This window comes from Heloderma suspectum, chromosome 4 (genome assembly GCF_057233095.1).
Source record: "Heloderma suspectum isolate Gila_16-S chromosome 4, 16-S_ref, whole genome shotgun sequence".
NCBI lineage: Eukaryota > Metazoa > Chordata > Lepidosauria > Squamata > Helodermatidae > Heloderma > Heloderma suspectum.
In genome coordinates, this window is record NC_139461.1 from 311,773,867 (window position 1) to 311,791,872 (window position 18,006).

An 18,006-nucleotide genomic window follows, 5' to 3' on the forward strand; every position below is an offset into this window, starting at 1 on the left:
TTCAGGTCAAATGGGATCAGCAGAGCTCACAACTTCTCATTTGTAAGCTGCTATTTTAGGGTCTCTACCTTTCTCCCCACTCCCAGTAATTAATGCAAACAGGAATGTTGATTACCTCAACACAAATCAATTATCAGCATCCACAACCCCAGAAGGCATGCCCCCTTTGAAGCTGGCAGAAGCACCAGCAGATGTTTAGCTGAAGCCGAGGGATGAGGCAAACATTCCCAGCTGTGCTGTTTGGTGTTTTTACCCACATGGCCTGCAACTCTCTTCACACAGTGCTGGAAGAGAGACTGCTGGGCAACGGGGCAGTTAAGGCAATCTGGGCTTGGTGCCCAGAGTTTTAACAGATGAGAATTGCTGACTTCAGGCAAAGAATCATAACACACGCAAGCTGAACAAGAGAACGCTCTCCATCACTCACTACACAGCCACGCACATTTTGGATTTGAGTGTACAATTTATTATCACAAAGCCACACGCATTTTAACTGCATTTGTGTCCTGGAACAGTGGAATGACACTTATTCTGTTCCTACACTTCATTTCCAGCAGTCTGAATTCAACAGCCGATCCCACATAGACAAAATTGTGACTCATTACAGCTGCCCTGCTCCTTAGGTTTTAATGCTTGCTCTCCAGCCAGATTGTCAAACATGCAGAAAACTTGAGCATGTTTCTCCATCCAAATTTGCAGTAACCTCACCAGCAGCCTGAGCCCCTGCCACAGAAGATGCCAGTAATCAGATGGTGAACAGCTCAGGAAACACCCTGCTTCAGGAGCATGTGTCTGAGTGAAGTTGCCTTTTGTAGAGTTAGCAATTCTCTCCATGTTTTCTGTGCAAGATGGAGGTGCTAAGTCCACATAAAAAGACTGTTTCAGCCATCCAGCACCTTTCTCATGAACCACATTTCTTCAGCGTTCAGGGGTTTCAGGTTGTAGGCTTTCAGCTCCGGCTTACCTTAGGAAAGAGTAAGGAGATATTAAATTGTCCTGTCTTGTGGAAGCACTAGCCAAATCACTAGGGAAACTGTGCTTTCCTTAACAAGGTGTGGCTTGGCTCCCTTGCCCAGATCATCCAGAACTAGATGTTCCATCGGTGTGCCTGGCACTTCACAAAGTTAGCAGAAGCAAAGCACAAATCCTTGGCCCAAGGATAGTTGGGAGGGAGAGGCAAGGGGAACAAGAGAAGAATGTGAGCCAGTGCAGTTCCATACACTTGGAAGGTTTCAGTTGGGCATCAGGACCAGAACATTAAGCCAAAGGCTACTCAGAAGACTCTTATTTTTATTTGATGGAAAAGTGATGAGGGGAGGAGCCTACTTTGGAAAGGCACAAAGGTCTCCATTACCACTGGGCCCTGCAGCTTGATTGCAGGTGGGCAGGTGGGGGGAGAGATCCCCTGAAGTAACACAGCTAAAGCCTTGCTCAGTAAAGAAGTCTTGCTTAGGTACTAGCAATAAGGGGCCATCCACCAGGGTAGGAGGGGAAGGGACCAGGATTGTGTCACTCCATGTTCAAGTGGGAACCACACTGAGAGCCAAAATAGATGAGACACCATTCAGAGTTAGCTAGTGCATGAATGGCTTTTTAAAGTAAATGGTAGGTGCTGGTTTCCCAGTCTGGATCAGGACCCTGAGATCTGTTACTCCTTGCTGCAGTCCCAATCCAGATCTGGGCCCTAGTGCCTGCCTTTGCATCAAATGAGATGCAAATGAGAGCTTTTCTTCCAATGCAAATAGCAAGTGCAGCGGGCCTGATCTGGATCAGGACCACAGCACAGGGCAAAGGGTTAAAGTCCCCCTAACTCCCACACCAGGGTCCCAATAGAACCCCCTGCACCTGCTATTTTCTTTTTACAAGTCATTCATGCATCTCATTTAGTTTGGCCTTGTTTACTAGTTCTATCACTATGTTCAGCAGAAGCATTCTACAATTACCCCATTCTGTGAAGGACAAAGAGTCATTCCCATTCTTTGCCACCTGATAAGAACAGGTTCCTCCACAGCCCTCCCCAATAACAGGGAAGGTCCAAGATCTGATGAGTACCTTACATTGTCTATCTTATCCTTCCCTACCTCGGCCTTCTATTTACTTCCAGTTCCCCTTCTTCAGCCTGGGGAGGAGCACGCCCCAGAAGGTAGACATTATTTGGGTCATGAATCCAGCCTACTCCCAAAGATTCAACACTGGCAAGCAATACTTACAATTCTGCTCATCCCAAAACACTGTGCCTCAGTTCCCAGATCTTGCCTCACTTATTGAGATGGCATGAAGAGCAGAAGCAACAAGGAGGCCTCTAGGCCTAGGCACATGACCTGGACCCAACCCACTGCAAAGAGCTCAGGTTCCACATCAAATCCAGAACAGATTCAGATTATTTCAGCCCATCTGGCAAATACCTTGAGCTTCCAGGAGACGGTTGACCTTGACTTTTAGCTCTTTCCGCAATTTGGCTATCTCTTCATCTAGGAGTTCTTGATCTGCTGAAAAAGTGGATAGTATGACAAGTCATCTGGAAGATTTAAAACACTGCCCAACTCGGCATTCATGTTCTTTCATGCTTTGTCTTTCAGTGACAACCATGACTGTAGAAAGGCTCTTTCTCAATATTCCAAAATGTGTTGGCTGTGTAGCATTAAGATACCATCTCCCTTTCAATTCCCCCACTCTGTGAACACACTATCATATTACAGGGCAGGCTGGAATTTTCTCACATGGTAAGTTGGGTAACAGCCCAGGGGCTCTGGGCAGTGTACAACTTGGTTGATTTGCTTCAGTCGTCTCAGGCCTCAGACATTATCTGCTCAGTAGGCCCCTCAGTGTATACACTTTGTATACTATGGTCAGAAACAGGCCTCTGAAAGCAAAGATGCTCAGGAGTGCAATTTTTGATCAGGCATTCCCTCTTATGCACAACTGCAGCAGGTCAACAGGCACATATGCAACTACTGGCTCTTTTTGAACAGGTGCAGCTTTCTAACAGTCTGGCTAGACACTATACGTGTCACATGAGAAGGAGCCACATTTAAGCCACACTCTGGTCGTTGAGAATTCTGATGCTCCCTCAAAGACAGGCAGAGAATCTGGAGGTGAACAAGGAGTGGCTGGCTGACTTTGTCTATCTTCTGTTCTGCTTATCTTTTCTTTAGTGGCCAGTTGTCCCTGTTCTTCCTCTCTCAGCTCCCAGGGATAATTAACCACTAAGCAGGCATCCTGAGAACCTCAGCTTTCATTTTATATAAGGCTAAGCGAGTTGACAGTTCTTATAATTACAGGAAATGTTTTGAGAAGTGCAGGGATAGCTTCTGACAAATCCTTAGAAGCCAATGGGATTTCAGCACACACCAAACCTGCAACTCAGCCAACATTTACCACCTCACCACAAAGCTGCCAAAAATGGCAAGGTAAAGCTGGGGCTGAACTGTCAATTGGACTCATGCTGCTTAAACACCAAGCAAATCCTATTTGGCCAACGCCCTCAGCATTCCAGTCTGGTTGTGAGACTCAGCCCTAGAAATGTTAAGACTTTGCAAGCACATCACAGGAATCTCACCTCTCTGCAACATGTCCTTGGTCTTTGGTTTTGGAAGCTGTACAAACATATTCCCAAAGCAAACCATGACTTTATCTGAAAGCAAGGAAACAAACTTATTTAAAGCATAAACAAGACATTGAGGTAGCAGGCTCAGGTCCAAGTCTCTACCTTATACTGGTGTATTCTCATAATTGTCCTACCCCAACATCACCAACTGGATGACTGGAACTCAAGCACACATTGTAGATGTGGGGGCAAGGAGGAATTAACAGCTGCCTTGGGATGAGAAATAATCCACAACTCAGTGTCACCAGTGCAAATGTGGTAAAGCAGACAGTGTAAGTCTCCCCTTGGACAAAGACCCTTCACAAAGGCTTGGCCCAAGACTTACGAACACAAAAGCACCATCACGGGCCACGCACATGCATCCCACATCTTTCCCTCATTAATGCAAAAGCCTCACAGTCTGCCCCCTTCATGGATCACTGCCTTGTTGTGGCGAAGGGGCTTGCGTAACTCAGTGAAGCCATAAGCTATGCCGTGCAGGGCCACCCAAGACGGACAGGTCATGGCAGAGAGTTCTGACAAAATGTGGTCCACTGGAGAAGAAAATTGGGAAAGGAGTACGACAAGGCTGCATATTGTCGCCCTGCTTATTTAAGTTATATGCAGAGTACATCATGAGAAACGCCGGGTTGGATGAATCACAGGTCGGAATTAAGATTGCTGGGAGAATTATCAACAACCTCAGATACGTAGATGATACCACCCTAATGGCAGAAAGCGAAGAGGATCTCAAGAGCCTCTTGTTGAGGGTGAAAGAGGAGAGTGCAAAAGCTGGTTTGAAACTCAACATTACAAAAACGAAGATCATGGCATGTGGCCCCATCACTTCCTGGCATATAGAAGGGGAAGGAATGGAAGCAGTGACAGATTTTATTTTCTTGGGCTCCAAGATCACCGCAGACGGTGACTGTAGCCATGAAATTAAAAGACGCTTGCTCCTTGGAAGGAAAGCTATGGCCAACCTAGACAGCATAGTAAGAAGCAGAGACATCACCTTGCCGACAAAGGTCCGTCTAATCAAAGCTATGGTTTTCCCAGCAGTAACGTATGGCTGTGAGAGCTGGACTATAAGGAAGGCTGAGCGCCGAAGAATTGATGCTTTCGAACTGTGGTGCTGGAGAAGACTCTTACGAGTCCCCTGGACTGCAAGGAGATCAAATCAGTCCATCCTAAAGGAAATCAACCCTGAGTGCTCATTGGAAGGACAGATACTGAAGCTGAAGCTCCAATATTTTGGCCACCTAATGTGAAGAGAAAACTCCCTGGAAAAGACCCTGATGCTGGGAAAGACTGAAGGCAAAAGGAGAAGGGGACGGCAGAGGATGAGATGGCTGGATAGCATCACCGATGCAATGAATATGAACTTGAGCACACTCCGGGAGAGAGCGGAGGACAGGAAGGCCTGGCGTGCTATGGTCCATGGGGTCACGAAGAGTCGGACACGACTGAACGACTGAACAACAACAACAAATGCCTGGAGGGCACCAAGATGCTGAAGGCTGGAGTAGGCAGTGCCCTTTCTCCACATGCACATGCTGCTTGCCATCAGGATGGGCGTTTGGCTGGTTAATGCTGGTGGTCAGCAGCCCAAAACACACGCTTCACACTTGGAGATCACACACACACACACACACACACACACACTGATGTCAAGCTGATAACACTTTGTCATTTCTTATTACTCACCCCTAATAACATCTTGCATTATGAAGGTGGTGGTGGTAGGGGGAAGCATTTGATCCTGACAGCTCCTGCCACACTAACTGATTCACATACCCAGGAATGGGGAAACAAAAGCATATGCCTCTAGAATAACACCGAGGAGGGCAGAATAATTAGGGCTGCTCAGGACTCGTAGCCAAAATAAAATCACAAATGCACACTGCAGAGAATTGTCTGGGCTTTGCTTATTTCTAATAGGTTAAAATCAGGGAGTGACATAAGTCCATTGAGTATAACAAAATGCACAAGCTCAGCACAGTGAAAAGATTAGGATCGACCCAAGTTCACAATGCCCCTTCATGGATCACTGCCTTGTTGTGGCGAAGGGGCTTGCGTAACTCAGTGAAGCCATAAGCTATGCCGTGCAGGGCCACCCAAGACGGACAGGTCATGGCAGAGAGTTCTGACAAAATGTGGTCCACTGGAGAAGGAAATGGCAACCCTCTCCAGTATTCCTGCCAAGAAAACCCCATGGAACGTATCACAAGGCTAAAAGAGATGATGCCAGAAGATGAGCCCCTCAGGTCGGAAGGTGTCCAATATGCTACTGGGGAAGAGCAGAGGGTATTTCCAAGTAGCGCCAGAAAGAGTGAAGCGGCTGGGCCAAACCCGAAAGGACACTCAGCTGTGGATGTGTCTGGTGGTGAAAAGAAAATCTGATGCTGTAAAGAACAATATTGTTTAGGAACCTGGAATGTCAGATCAATGAATCAAGGTAAGCTGGAGGTGGTCAAACATGAGATGGCAAGATTGAACATTGACATCTTGGGAATCAGCAAACTAAAATGGACAAGCATGGGCGAATTTAATTCAGGTGACCATCATATCTACTATTGTGGGCAAGAATCCCTTAGAAGAAATGGAGTAGCACTCATAGTCAATAAAAGGGTGGGAAAAGCAGTATTGGGGTACAATCTTAAAAATGATAGAATGATCTCAGTACGAATCCAAGGCAAACCATTCAACATCACAGTAATTCAAGTCTATGCCCCAACCACTGAGGCCGAAGAAGCTGAGGTTGATCGGTTCTATGAAGACCTACAACACCTTCTAGAACTAACACCAAAAAAAGATGTCCTCTTCATCATAGGGGATTGGAATGCTAAAGTAGGAAGTCAAGAAATCACCGGGATAACAGGCAGGCATGGCCTTGGTGTACAAAATGAAGCAGGACAAAAGCTAATAGAGTTTTGCCAAGAGAACATGCTGATCATAGCAAACACTCTTTTCCAACAGCACAAGAGGCGACTCTACACATGGACATCACCAGATGGTCAATATCGAAATCAGATTGATTATGTCCTTTGCAGCCAAAGATGGAGAAGCTCCATACAGTCAGTCAAAACAAGACCTGGAGCTGACTGTGGCTCAGATCATGAGCTGCTTCTTGCAAAATTTCGGCTTAAATTGAAGAACGTCGGGAAAACCACTAAACTGTTCAGGTATGACCTAAATCATATCCCTGATGAATATACAGTGGAGGTGAGGAATAGATTTCAGGGATTAGACCTGATAGACAGAGTGCCTGAGGAACTATGGACGGAGGTCCGTAACGTTGTTCAGGAGGCAGCAACGAAATCCATCCCAAAGAAAAAGAAATGCAAGAAAGCAAAGTGGCTGTCTGATGAGGCTTTACAAGTAGCTCACGAAAGAAGGGAAGCGAAAAGCAAGGGAGAAAGGGGAAGATATACCCAACTGAACGCAGAGTTCCAGAGAATAGCAAGGAGAGACAAGAAGGCCTTCTTAAATGAACAATGCAAAGAAATCGAGGAAAACAACAGAATGGGAAAGACTAGAGATCTCTTCAAGAAAATTGGAGATCTCAAGGGAACGTTTTGTGCAAAGACGGGCATGATAAAGTACAAAGAAGGCAGGGACCTAACAGAAGCAGATGAGATTAAGAAGAGGTGGCAAGAATACACAGAAGAACTACACAGGAAAGATCTCAATGTCCCTGATAGCCATGATAGTGCGGTCATTGAACTTGAGCCGGACATCCTAGAGAGTGAAGTCAAGTGGGCCTTAGGAAGCATTAGTAACAACAAAGCTAGCGGAGATGACAGTATTCCAGCCGAACCATTTAAAATCCTAAAAGATGATGCTGTTAAAGTGCTGCATTCAATATGTCAACAAATCTGGAACACTCAACAGTGGCCACAAGACTGGAAAAGGTCAGTTTACATTCCAATTCCAAAGAAGGGCAACGCCAAAGAGTGTTCAAACTACCGCACAATTGCGCTCATTTCACATGCCAGCAAGGTGATGCTCAAAATCCTACAAGCTAGGCTTCAGCAGTATGTGAACCGAGAACTACCGGAAGTACAAGCTGGCTTTCGAAGAGGCAGAGGAACTAGAGATCAAATCGCCAACATTCGCTGCATCATGGAGAAAGCAAGAGAATTCCAGAAAAACGTCTATTTCTGCTTCATTGACTACGCTAAAGCCTTTGATTGTGTGGATCACAACAAACTGTGGCAAATTCTTAAAGTGATGGGAGTACCAGACCACCTTACCTGTCTCCTGAGAAACCTGTACGAGGGTCAAGAAGCAACAGTCAGAACCAGACATGGAACAACCGATTGGTTCAAAATTGGGAAAGGAGTACGACAAGGCTGCATATTGTCACCCTGCTTATTTAACTTATATGCAGAGTACATCATGAGAAATGCCGGGTTGGATGAATCAGAGGTCGGAATTAAGATTGCTGGGAGAATTATCAACAACCTCCGATATGCAGACGATACCATCCTAATGGCAGAAAGCGAAGAGGATCTCAAGAGCCTGTTGTTGAGGGTGAAAGAGGAGAGTGCAAAAGCTGGTTTGAAACTCAACATTAAAAAAACTAAGATCATGGCATCTGGCCCCATCACTTCCTGGCATATAGAAGGGGAAGAAATGGAAGCAGTGACAGATTTTACTTTCTTGGGCTCCAAGATCACCGCAGACGGTGACTGTAGCCATGAAATTAAAAGATGCTTGCTCCTGGGGAGGAAAGCTATGGCAAACCTAGACAGCATAGTAAGAAGCAGAGACATCACCTTGCCGACAAAGGTCCGTCTAATCAAAGCTATGGTTTTCCCAGTAGTAATGTATGGCTGTGAGAGCTGGACTATAAGGAAGGCTGAGCGCCGAAGAATTGATGCTTTCGAACTGTGGTGCTGGAGAAGACTCTTACGAGTCCCCTGGACTGCAAGGAGGTCAAATCAGTCCATCCTAAAGGAAATCAACCCTGAGTGCTCATTGGAAGGACAGATACTGAAGCTGAAGCTCCAATATTTTGGCCACCTAATGCGAAGAGAAAACTCCCTGGAAAAGACCCTGATGCTGGGAAAGACTGAAGGCAAAAGGAGAAGGGGACGGCAGAGGATGAGATGGCTAGATAGCATCACGGATGCAATGAATATGAACTTGAGCACGCTCCGGGAGAGAGCGCAGGACAGGAAGGCCTGGCGTGCTATGGTCCATGGGGTCACGAAGAGTCGGACACGACTGAACGACTGAACAACAACTCCTCACAGTCTGCAAGGGAAGCAGACCGTTAGCTGTGCATGATCTTCCCCCAGAGAGGAGTCACTGCTGCCACTCGTGGCAGACATTAGTCACCCAACTTAACGTGCTATCAGAAAGCATTCAGATATGATGGGCATGCATAAGATATGAAGGGAGGGAGGAAACAGCAGTTTTGAAGAGTAACAGTAACTAGAAGTTATCACAGAATGGCACAATCCTTGCACCATTTCCTGTAGTAACCTGCTCTGCTTATAGCTTTTAGGAAGTGCTGAGCGCAGTTCCATGGGGTTTTCTTGGCAAGAATACTGGAGTGGGTTGCCATTTCCTTCTCCAGTCTAATCAAAGCTATGGTTTTCCCAGTAGTAATGTATGGCTGTGAGAGCTGGACTATAAGGAAGGCTGAGCGCCGAAGAATTGATGCTTTCGAACTGTGGTGCTGCAGAAGACTTACGAGTCCCCTGGACTGCAAGGAGGTCAAATCAGTCCATCCTAAAGGAAATCAACCCTGAGTGCTCATTGGAAGGACAGATACTGAAGCTGAAATATTTTGGCCACCTAATGCGAAGAGAAAACTCTCTGGAAAAGACCCTGATGCTGGGAAAGACTGAAGGCAAAAGGAGAAGGGGACGGCAGAGGATGAGATGGCTAGATAGCATCACCGATGCAATGAATATGAACTTGAGCACACTCCGGGAGAGAGCGCAGGACAGGAAGGCCTGGCGTGCTATGGTCCATGGGGTCACGAAGAGTAGGACATGACTGAACGACTGAACAACAACGAGCGCAGTTACTAGCAGCACAGCAAGAACTCATGACTCAAGGTTCAACACAGGGATCAGACTGGTTCCCATTATAGCTACCAGTCAGGGTTGTGCAAGAAAACCTCAGCATCAACTGGATAGCAGACAACAGAAGACCACTTCCATTTTTTCTGGCCTTATACGTGGTTTATTTAAACAGGTATGGAAAAAATATTTCATATTATTAGTAAATAGCCCAGCACAGAGGTGAATATTTCAAAATTTCCTGGGACTCAGCACCAAATTTCAAGGTGTTCAGGGGACTTTTTTTCCATTCACCCCATCTTAAAGCCTGAGGGCAGATAGCAATAGCTCAAACACATGCAGCCAATTAAACAAAACCTAACAAATATGGGAAAACCAACACACTCAGCTTAGCCAAAATAAAAAGGTCTTGTAACATTTCCAGAAGCTGTGGCAGGTCTCTGTGAGAAGCGAGTTGCAGAACTGTGGAGCAGCCACCAAGACCGTCATACCTTTCTTGCCCAAGGAGGGAGAGGCGGATGGTAAACGCAAAAGAGCACTCACATCCAGAGGGAAGGAGACAGTGGGTCACATGAGCATCCAGGATGTTTATGTTGGAACCTAATGGGTGCCAAAGCACGCCAGGCTACAGGCAGAGCCGTTCTGCAATTCTAGGCACGTAGACAACTACATGGAGCTGGAACCTGGTGCAGCAGCACTTTGAGAACTTAAGCTTGTGTTTTGTTTCCACTTGATTTGTTAAAACACAGTAAATTCAACCCCACAATCAAGAGGTCTGGAACGTTCAAAGATGAATAGAAATGTGCACATTAATTTACACTATTTATTCTGAGTGTTGAATCTAAGTTTTCTAAATGCAAACTTGGGAACACTGTTAACAAGGAATACAAGCGGCCTTGACAATTTACAGATTTTTCTTTCCTGGCATAATCATGTAGCATTCAACTTCTGTAGTTAACATCTGCAACAATTAGCTGTTTTTATAACTTTGAGTTTGTTTCTTATTTCAGGCTGAGAATGGCCATCTTAGATTCTCCTGTTGTGTATGAGGGGATACGGAGGTGACTGCATGACTTGCTCTAGTCATCTATCCAAGGAGGAAATTATTCCCAATTATAAACTTGTCCTTGCCATCATCTGAAGACTTATTTTCTTTCATATGAATCATAGAATAGTAGGGTTGGAAAGGGCCTGTAAGACCATCAAGTCCAACCCCCCAATATGCTTCACATCATTGCTGGTCTAGCCAGTAGCAGCTAACTTAGATTTAATTCTGGATTACCTTTGGGGAAGGGCCTACAATAGGAATCTATAGCTATAGTTCCAGCAGTAAATAATAAGGTAAGAGCAGAACGTAGGGATAACAGCAGCCGCATTAGAAGACTCAGCTCAGAGGCACAATAACCATAGCACAAAGAAAATACAAGGACTAACCATGAATTTCACACATCCATGCACAGATCTCTACTGTGCAGTGTCTAGAGCAGCTTTCCCTAACCTCCAGATGTGTTCAGCTACAACTCCAAGCATTCTCTACCCAACTTTCTCAGTTTTCACAGCCTCTCTATCACAAATTCCAAGATGAACATAAGAAGAGCCATGCTGGATCAGACCAAGGTCCAGCATTTAGTTCACACAGTGGAACTAGAATTTAGTCCAGCGTTTTGTTCACACAGTGGCCCACCAGCTGTCCATGCAAAACCCACAGCAGTCATTATCCCAAAAGGTTCCTATCACTTTCACTTTCTTCCCTGTTGGTCAGGATTAAGTCCATGACAAGAGATCCTCTGGTTCCCTCTTCCACTTGCTGAGTAACTGAGCTGTCAGCAAGTAAAAAAAAAAAAATCTGGGATGTTCCATTCTTAGCAAAGTTAAGTTTCAAACAAATATCAGGATAGCTGAAATCCCCCAGTACTACTATGGCTTGGCTCTGTGAAAGTTTTGCCATCTGTTCTAGGAAAGCACAATCCATGTCTTCCAGCTGACTGGGCAGTCTGTAACATACTGCCACAACAATATCACTCTTGTTTCTCACTACCTCTGTCTTTATCCAAATGCTTACAGGAGAGTAAGCTACCACAAGATGTAGTCATGTCATGGATTTTAGAAATAGCTGACTTTGCTTTCTTGGATTTGTTGGGAAGACTACTGAAAAAATGCTAATCCACCTGTTTTAAAACAATGTAAGATGTCTTATTATGAAATGCAAATGCTAAATGTTAATGATAGATATATTAAGATTTTGAAAATGTAAATAAGAAGTATTGTATTAAACTGTATAAAGAGAAGACAACACAGAGACAGAAGCAGGTTCACAATGAATTCTGGGTAACTAGAATGAAGATAACTGTCAAGTTGACCTGGACAGTATCCAAAGAGAAAATGCTGATTTAAAGGCCTATCACTTGGGCCAAAAGTCTGAGTAATGAACAAGTGTGAGACTGTAATATTCCAGGTTAAAAGTGTACTTCAAGTTTTTGCTTATCAATTAATGAGCAAAATTATTGTGTAAGGTATACACATCAAAAGCCTGATATATTAGATGACAAGAAAAATTTAGACTCGGGTTTAGTTAGCAAATATTGGGTTAAGAGTTATCTTCTCAAAGTTATAATTCAGAATTTATCTTATCTAGCCTGAAAGATACATACATATACACCTTTTATGTTTGAATTTTAAAAAAATGTTTAATAACAATGAAATAAGACTGAGAGCCCTAATTTATGGGACAGTAGGTATTAGTTATGAGGTAATTTCTATATAAAAAGAGTATAAATATGTGCTGATTTTAGAATGCAGGAGCTTCTTATTAGTTCATCAGGCCTCTGTACCAGTCAGCTGGATTGCCTATTCAGTATTGAATCAGGAACTTGGTACTTAGAATGAGATCTCTCATTTTTAAGCTATTAAGATTTAAGGATCTTTAGCAAAGCTCCGTTTAACAATATAAATGTTTTTATGTCATTATATGCAAGTTATTTTATGTGATGTGATTAAAAATATAAGCATATTTCTAATACAAATAAATGGATCAAAAATGGTTTTCCTGTACTAATTCTTGTTAGGTACAAAACCTGGATTGCAACCCACAAAACAATCAGGTGTACACTTCGTTGAAAAGTATTTCATTTGCTATTAAGAGGTAAACAGACAAGTGAACGCTCCCAAAGTACTGAACTACAGACAGCGCAAACAAACTCACAACTGTAACAGTGCCAGCCACCAATCTGGAAGGCTTTAAAAGGGGTTAGGCAAATTCCGGGAGGAGAAGGCTAGCAATGGCTACTAGTCCTGATGGCTATGTGCTACCTCCGGTATCACAGGCAGTATGCCTATGTACACCAGTTGCTGGGGAACATGGGTGGGAGGGTGCTGCTGCACTCGTGTCCTGCTTGTGGGTTCCCAGTTGGCAACTGTGGTTGGCCACTGTGGGAACAGAATGCTGGACTAGATAGACCGTTGGTCTAATCCAGCATGGCTCTTATGCTTCCATCCTCAGAATCATGGATTTCCAAACAGGCGTAAACATTCTCCACATATAATGCTACTCCCCTTCCCTTTCTGTTGGGTGAGTCATAGAATCATATAATAGTAGGGTTGGAAGTGGCCTATGAGACCATTGCGTCCAACTCCCTGCTCAATGCAGGAAGTCTATTCCTTTTGAACAAGGTATACCTTTGAATTGCTATATTTATATTCTGCTCTAACAAAGAAACCTACAAAACAAGCTACACAGCACAACACAAGGGCTCAGTATAAATGTTTATTAGGGGCTCTGGTCCACTCCCAGTGAAGCCTTCCCTCCCGAGGCACAGGGGACCTGAACATGCACCAGGGCTCTTAAACGGTCAGGTACCATGCCTTTGGGAAGCAGTGGGTTTCAATAGACCCCCAACACAAATTAAAAATGTCAAGAGACCATAGGTTTAGTAAACAGAGCACATGTTTCAAACGCAAGGAATTCCAGGTTCAATCCCTCACATTGCCAGTTCAAAGGATCCCAGGCAGCAAGCAGCCTGTCTGGTAAAAGCCTCTCCCTAAGACACTGGAGAACCATGTAGTGGAGTGGTTAGAGTGTTGGACTGAGACTCGGGAGATCTGGATTCTAGCTCCCACTCAGCCATGAAGCTCACTGGGTGACTATAGGCCAGTCACTGACTCTCACCCTAACCTACCTCACTGGGTTGTTGTGAAATAAATGGAGGAGGAGGAGAACCACGTAAACCGCCTTGCGTTCCTTGCAAGGGGGGAAAAAAGGTGGGTTATAAGTTAAATAAATAAATTGCTGCCGATTAAGAGTAGACAACCTTAGATTTGATGGACCAGCATCTGGCTCAGAATAAGGCAGCTTCATATGTTCAAAAAGGGCCCCTCACCTGAAGAGTCTGGCTCCTGACTCAGAGCCCTCAGTGCCTCCCGGTTTTGATTCCGTTTGTGATCCAGATCCACAATCTAAAAGAGAAATGGTTAAACCTTCAGGTTATTAACAAGATGACATCAAAGGCCAGTTCACAAGCATTTAGAATGTCTGTTATTGGGTGGATTAAAAATACAAGTTGTTTTTGTTATTATTAAACAATATTTATATATTGCTTCTCCTTTGAAACAAATCCCAAAGCAGTTTACAGAAGAATAAAAACAAAAAAAAAGACTACACACACAACAGTATCCTGTCCCTGCCTGATCTCTGCATTCACCAAAGGGAGCCCTTCTGAGGGCGCCACATGCTCTCGAGGTGAGCATCAGGAGCACTTAACAGTAGAGCATTTAGTGTTGCAGCACCCACCCTCTGGAACACTTTACCAGTTGACGTGAGACAGGCTCCCACAGTTCTGACATTCAGCTGTCTTAAAACTCATCTCTTTTTACAGGGTTTCCCTGAAGTGTGACCCAGCCAGCTGTGGTTTGTAGCACACAGTAGAGTGCGCCATTTTATTGCTGGTTAAGGATGCAATTCTACTGAGATAGTTGGTAGCCTCCAAAATTGGAGGCTGACTATCCAATCCAGGGCAGCTGGAGCATGGAGAGGATCCTCTCCTCCGCGCCCTGCCCACCCTACATTTGTGGCAAGACATGCCTTTTTGTGCATCTAGCCGTGGCTTCGGGAAAGGGGAGGGAACGGGACTGGAGACCAGACAGGAAGCTGTCTAAAGTAGTTTCCAGCCTCCTCCCCTCCCTGCCCATGGGATCCCCCCGCTTTAATCTTGTCTCCACGCTCCGTTTCCAAACACGGAGATGGCGGAGGGAGAGGGGAGAGCGGTTTCCAGAAACCAAAAAAATCCTATGGCTGTCTAGACAATGCCCAGTGGTCATAGGATTTGTATGGTGTTGTTTTCATTATTATATTTATTATTGTTTTTATGCCATTGTGTTCTATGTTTTGATACCTTTGTGGAAAGCAATATATAAATTTGAATAACAAATAAAAATTGAAAGTCATGAGGTTGGTGCAATAAATAAATACGCTTTCCTGATCACCCATACATTCTTGTGGTGAACAGGTCATCTGAATCATTTGCAACACTTACAATTCTGCACACATCTGTTCATAGTGAATAATTCAGACAACCTTTCTCTCTCTCAAATACAGTGCATTCAGAGCCCTGCTTATATGCTTCTACCACCTTGAAACTGTGGGAGGAGAGAGAAAAGAGCAGAGAGACCCTGCAAACAGTTACTAACAGGAACTCAGGAACATGACTGAAGGTGCTGTTTTGATAGGAGCATAATAATGGGAGGGCTTCTTAATAAGTTGTTGTTCAGACGTGTCTGACTCTTCGTGACCCCATGGACCATAGCACGCCAGGCCTTCCTGTCCTGCGTTCTCTCCCGGAGTGTGCTCAAGTTCATATTCACTGCATCAGTGATGCTGTCTAGCCATCTCAGCCTCTGCTGCCCCCTTCTCCTTTTGCCTTCAATCTTTCCCAGCATCAGGGTCTTTTCCAGAGAGTTTTCTCTTCGCATCAGGTGGCCAAAATTTTTAATAACAGGTGGTGGTAGATGAGGCACTATTTGCAGAACGGTATTAGTTACAAAGACAGCTTGGGAAAGTGTTGGCCTAGTATCCTTCCCTTTTGAGCAGGGGAGCTGACTAGCACCTTTAACTCCCCTACACGGAAATGGGAAAAGCAGAAAAAAATAACAAGAGGTGGGGCTGAAAACTGGGAGTCTTGCTGGGGGAGGCGGGGGTCAGAGGAAACCCAGAGACTGAAGCATGGTGGAGAGCAGGTGCAAGCACAACCGCCGTTGCAGATGAGGGAAGCAACCTGTCTGAGCTGCCCTGCTTCAGAGTGCAGGTAGGAGCTCAGCAGACGGAAAGAGCCGCCTTCTGCCCCCCACCCAAATCCCTACACACAGAAACCTAGAGTGTCAGTCAGCATCCCGCTGGAGCATCCCCCGCTTTTCTAGGTGTAACATTTTATTTTATTTATTATTAAAATTTATTTATCGCCCATCTGGCTGGTCACCCAGCCACTCAGCCATTTTATGTCTGTTTTGTTTTTAACTAGAGGCAGCATCTCCATTGTGGTGCTGGAGAAGACTCTTACGAGTCCCCTGGACTGCAAGGAGGTCAGATCAGTCAGTCCTAAAGGAAATCAACCCTGAGTGCTCATTGGAAGGACAGATCCTGAAGCTGAAGCTCCAATATTTTGGCCACCTAATGCGAAGAGAAAAGTCACTGGAAAAGACCCTGATGCTGGGAAAGATCGAAGGCAAAAGGAGGAGGGGGCGGCAGAGGATGAGATGGCTGGATAGCATCACCGATGCAACGAATATGGACTTGAGCACGCTCCGGGAGGGAGCGCAGGACAGGGAGGCCTGGCGTGCTGTGGTCCATGAGGTCACGAAGAGTCGGACACGACTGAACGACTGAACAGCAGCAGCAGCATCCCACCAGTAAGCCCCTTCCTGCAGCCTGAAGGGACGCAACTCCGGCAGTTTCCCCACCAACGAACCCAGCGCGCTGCTCGCCAGGGGCTGCGCCAGGCGTCGAGAAGGCCTCAGCTCAAACCCCGCCACTGCCGTGACCTCGCCGGGGGCCACATCTCCTCTCCACCCCCCCCGGCCCCATATCGCGCGCCGTAACGGCACCGGCCCACCTCGCGTGCCTCTTGCAAGGGCTGCAGTGCGCGAGTTCGCAGAACCCCCCTTGCGCAGCCCGAATGCTAAGCTGCGGGGGGGGGGGGGTCCCATGAGTTCATGCAGGGCGGGGAAGCAACAAGGCCGTGCAGGAGGAAGAGGGCGGGGGGCGAGCTCGGGGGGGGCGGGGATCGCCCGCCCCTCGCGGCCTACCTGCTGCCTCCGGGCCATGACCTCCTCGGCCAGCGCCTCCACCTCGGCCAAGTACCGGAGCACGAAGTGCGGGTCTTGCTCTCCCATCGCTGCGGGGGGAAAGAACCGCCGCTGCCGCCCGACCAGAACGGAAGCCGAAAGAAATCGAAGGCGGCGAGGCCTAGTCGACGCAGGCGCCTCGGCTTGCTCGGGCGGGCGGTAACCAAGGCAACCGGCTAGGCCTCGCGCTGCCCCGCCAGGCCTGCGTCGCCCGAGAGCGGGCGGAGGGAGAAGGGGCGGCTGCTTCGTGTTCTCTCCGCCCGGACGTCCCGACGGGCTTGCGCGCTCCAGCTGGCCCTGGGCCGGCCCTTCCTCGACGCACAGGCCCCCTTCTGCGGGGCGCGGGGCTTCCCCCGCACCTCCCGCACCTGCCTGTCCGGCCGGGGCACCTTGCTAAGTTAGTTCCTACGGGCTGCCGCGCATTGCTCTGGCCGTGAGGAGTGCCCGGCCCAGCTTCCTTGTGAGACCCAGGTTGCACGGGAGTAAGTCCCACGGGGCACAGCAGGGCTGACTGAAGGTGCAATTCCAAGCATGTTAGCCCCCAGAGGCTGCAGCTCCCAGCACGCCCTAGCCAGCCCTGCTGGGAGTTGTGGGGCTTTTTTCTGAGTATGCATATGATTGCACCCCAATACAGGTATAGGACGGTGCTGTAAACATTGTTACAGGTGGAATCCTACGCATGTTTAGACAGAAAAAGGCCCTACAGCTCTCAGCATTCCCCTGGCAGCCAGCTGCCTGGGAAATGCTGCGGGCTGTGGGACTCTTATGCTGTCTACACATGCTTCGGATTGGGCCCTGAGTTTTGTTTTTTGTTTTAAAAGGGGAAATGGCCAATTTGTGAACACACTGCTGCTCCAGAAATCAGTGCAGGTCACAGGAATATAAAATTTCAGCAATATAAGAGCTGGGATGGGGAGGAGGTGTCATGCAAGCAGCAGTGCTTGAGTGGGGATTGGAGATACTGCACGTTCACAAAGGTATCCCTCTTTTCAGCTAGAAAGCCTTGGAAGGTATTAGGACTAGGCAGGGGATCGCTCCCTCTTGGCCCTC

The 18,006-nt window shown here is 46.5% G+C and overlaps 1 protein-coding gene across 3 annotated transcripts; it reads right to left on the reverse strand.

Annotated features, from left to right (window-relative positions):
* Positions 1-443: 443 nt before the first annotated feature.
* Positions 444-17,179, reverse strand: PDRG1 (p53 and DNA damage regulated 1). 3 transcript variants are annotated; one of them, XM_084854551.1, is made up of 5 exons: positions 16,918-17,179; positions 14,001-14,076; positions 3,560-3,634; positions 2,406-2,486; positions 444-964 (listed from the first exon to the last, which is right to left on the reverse strand). In XM_084854551.1, exons 1-5 carry the CDS (start codon positions 17,002-17,004, stop codon positions 882-884), a joined length of 402 nt encoding a protein of 133 aa, XP_084710677.1. In that variant the 5' UTR covers positions 17,005-17,179; the 3' UTR covers positions 444-881. The 3 variants fall into 3 exon arrangements, with proteins under 3 accessions (XP_084710677.1, XP_084710676.1, XP_084710678.1); XM_084854550.1 differs by having other exon boundaries at positions 2,406-2,489; XM_084854552.1 differs by lacking the exon at positions 3,560-3,634.
* Positions 17,180-18,006: the final 827 nt, after the last annotated feature.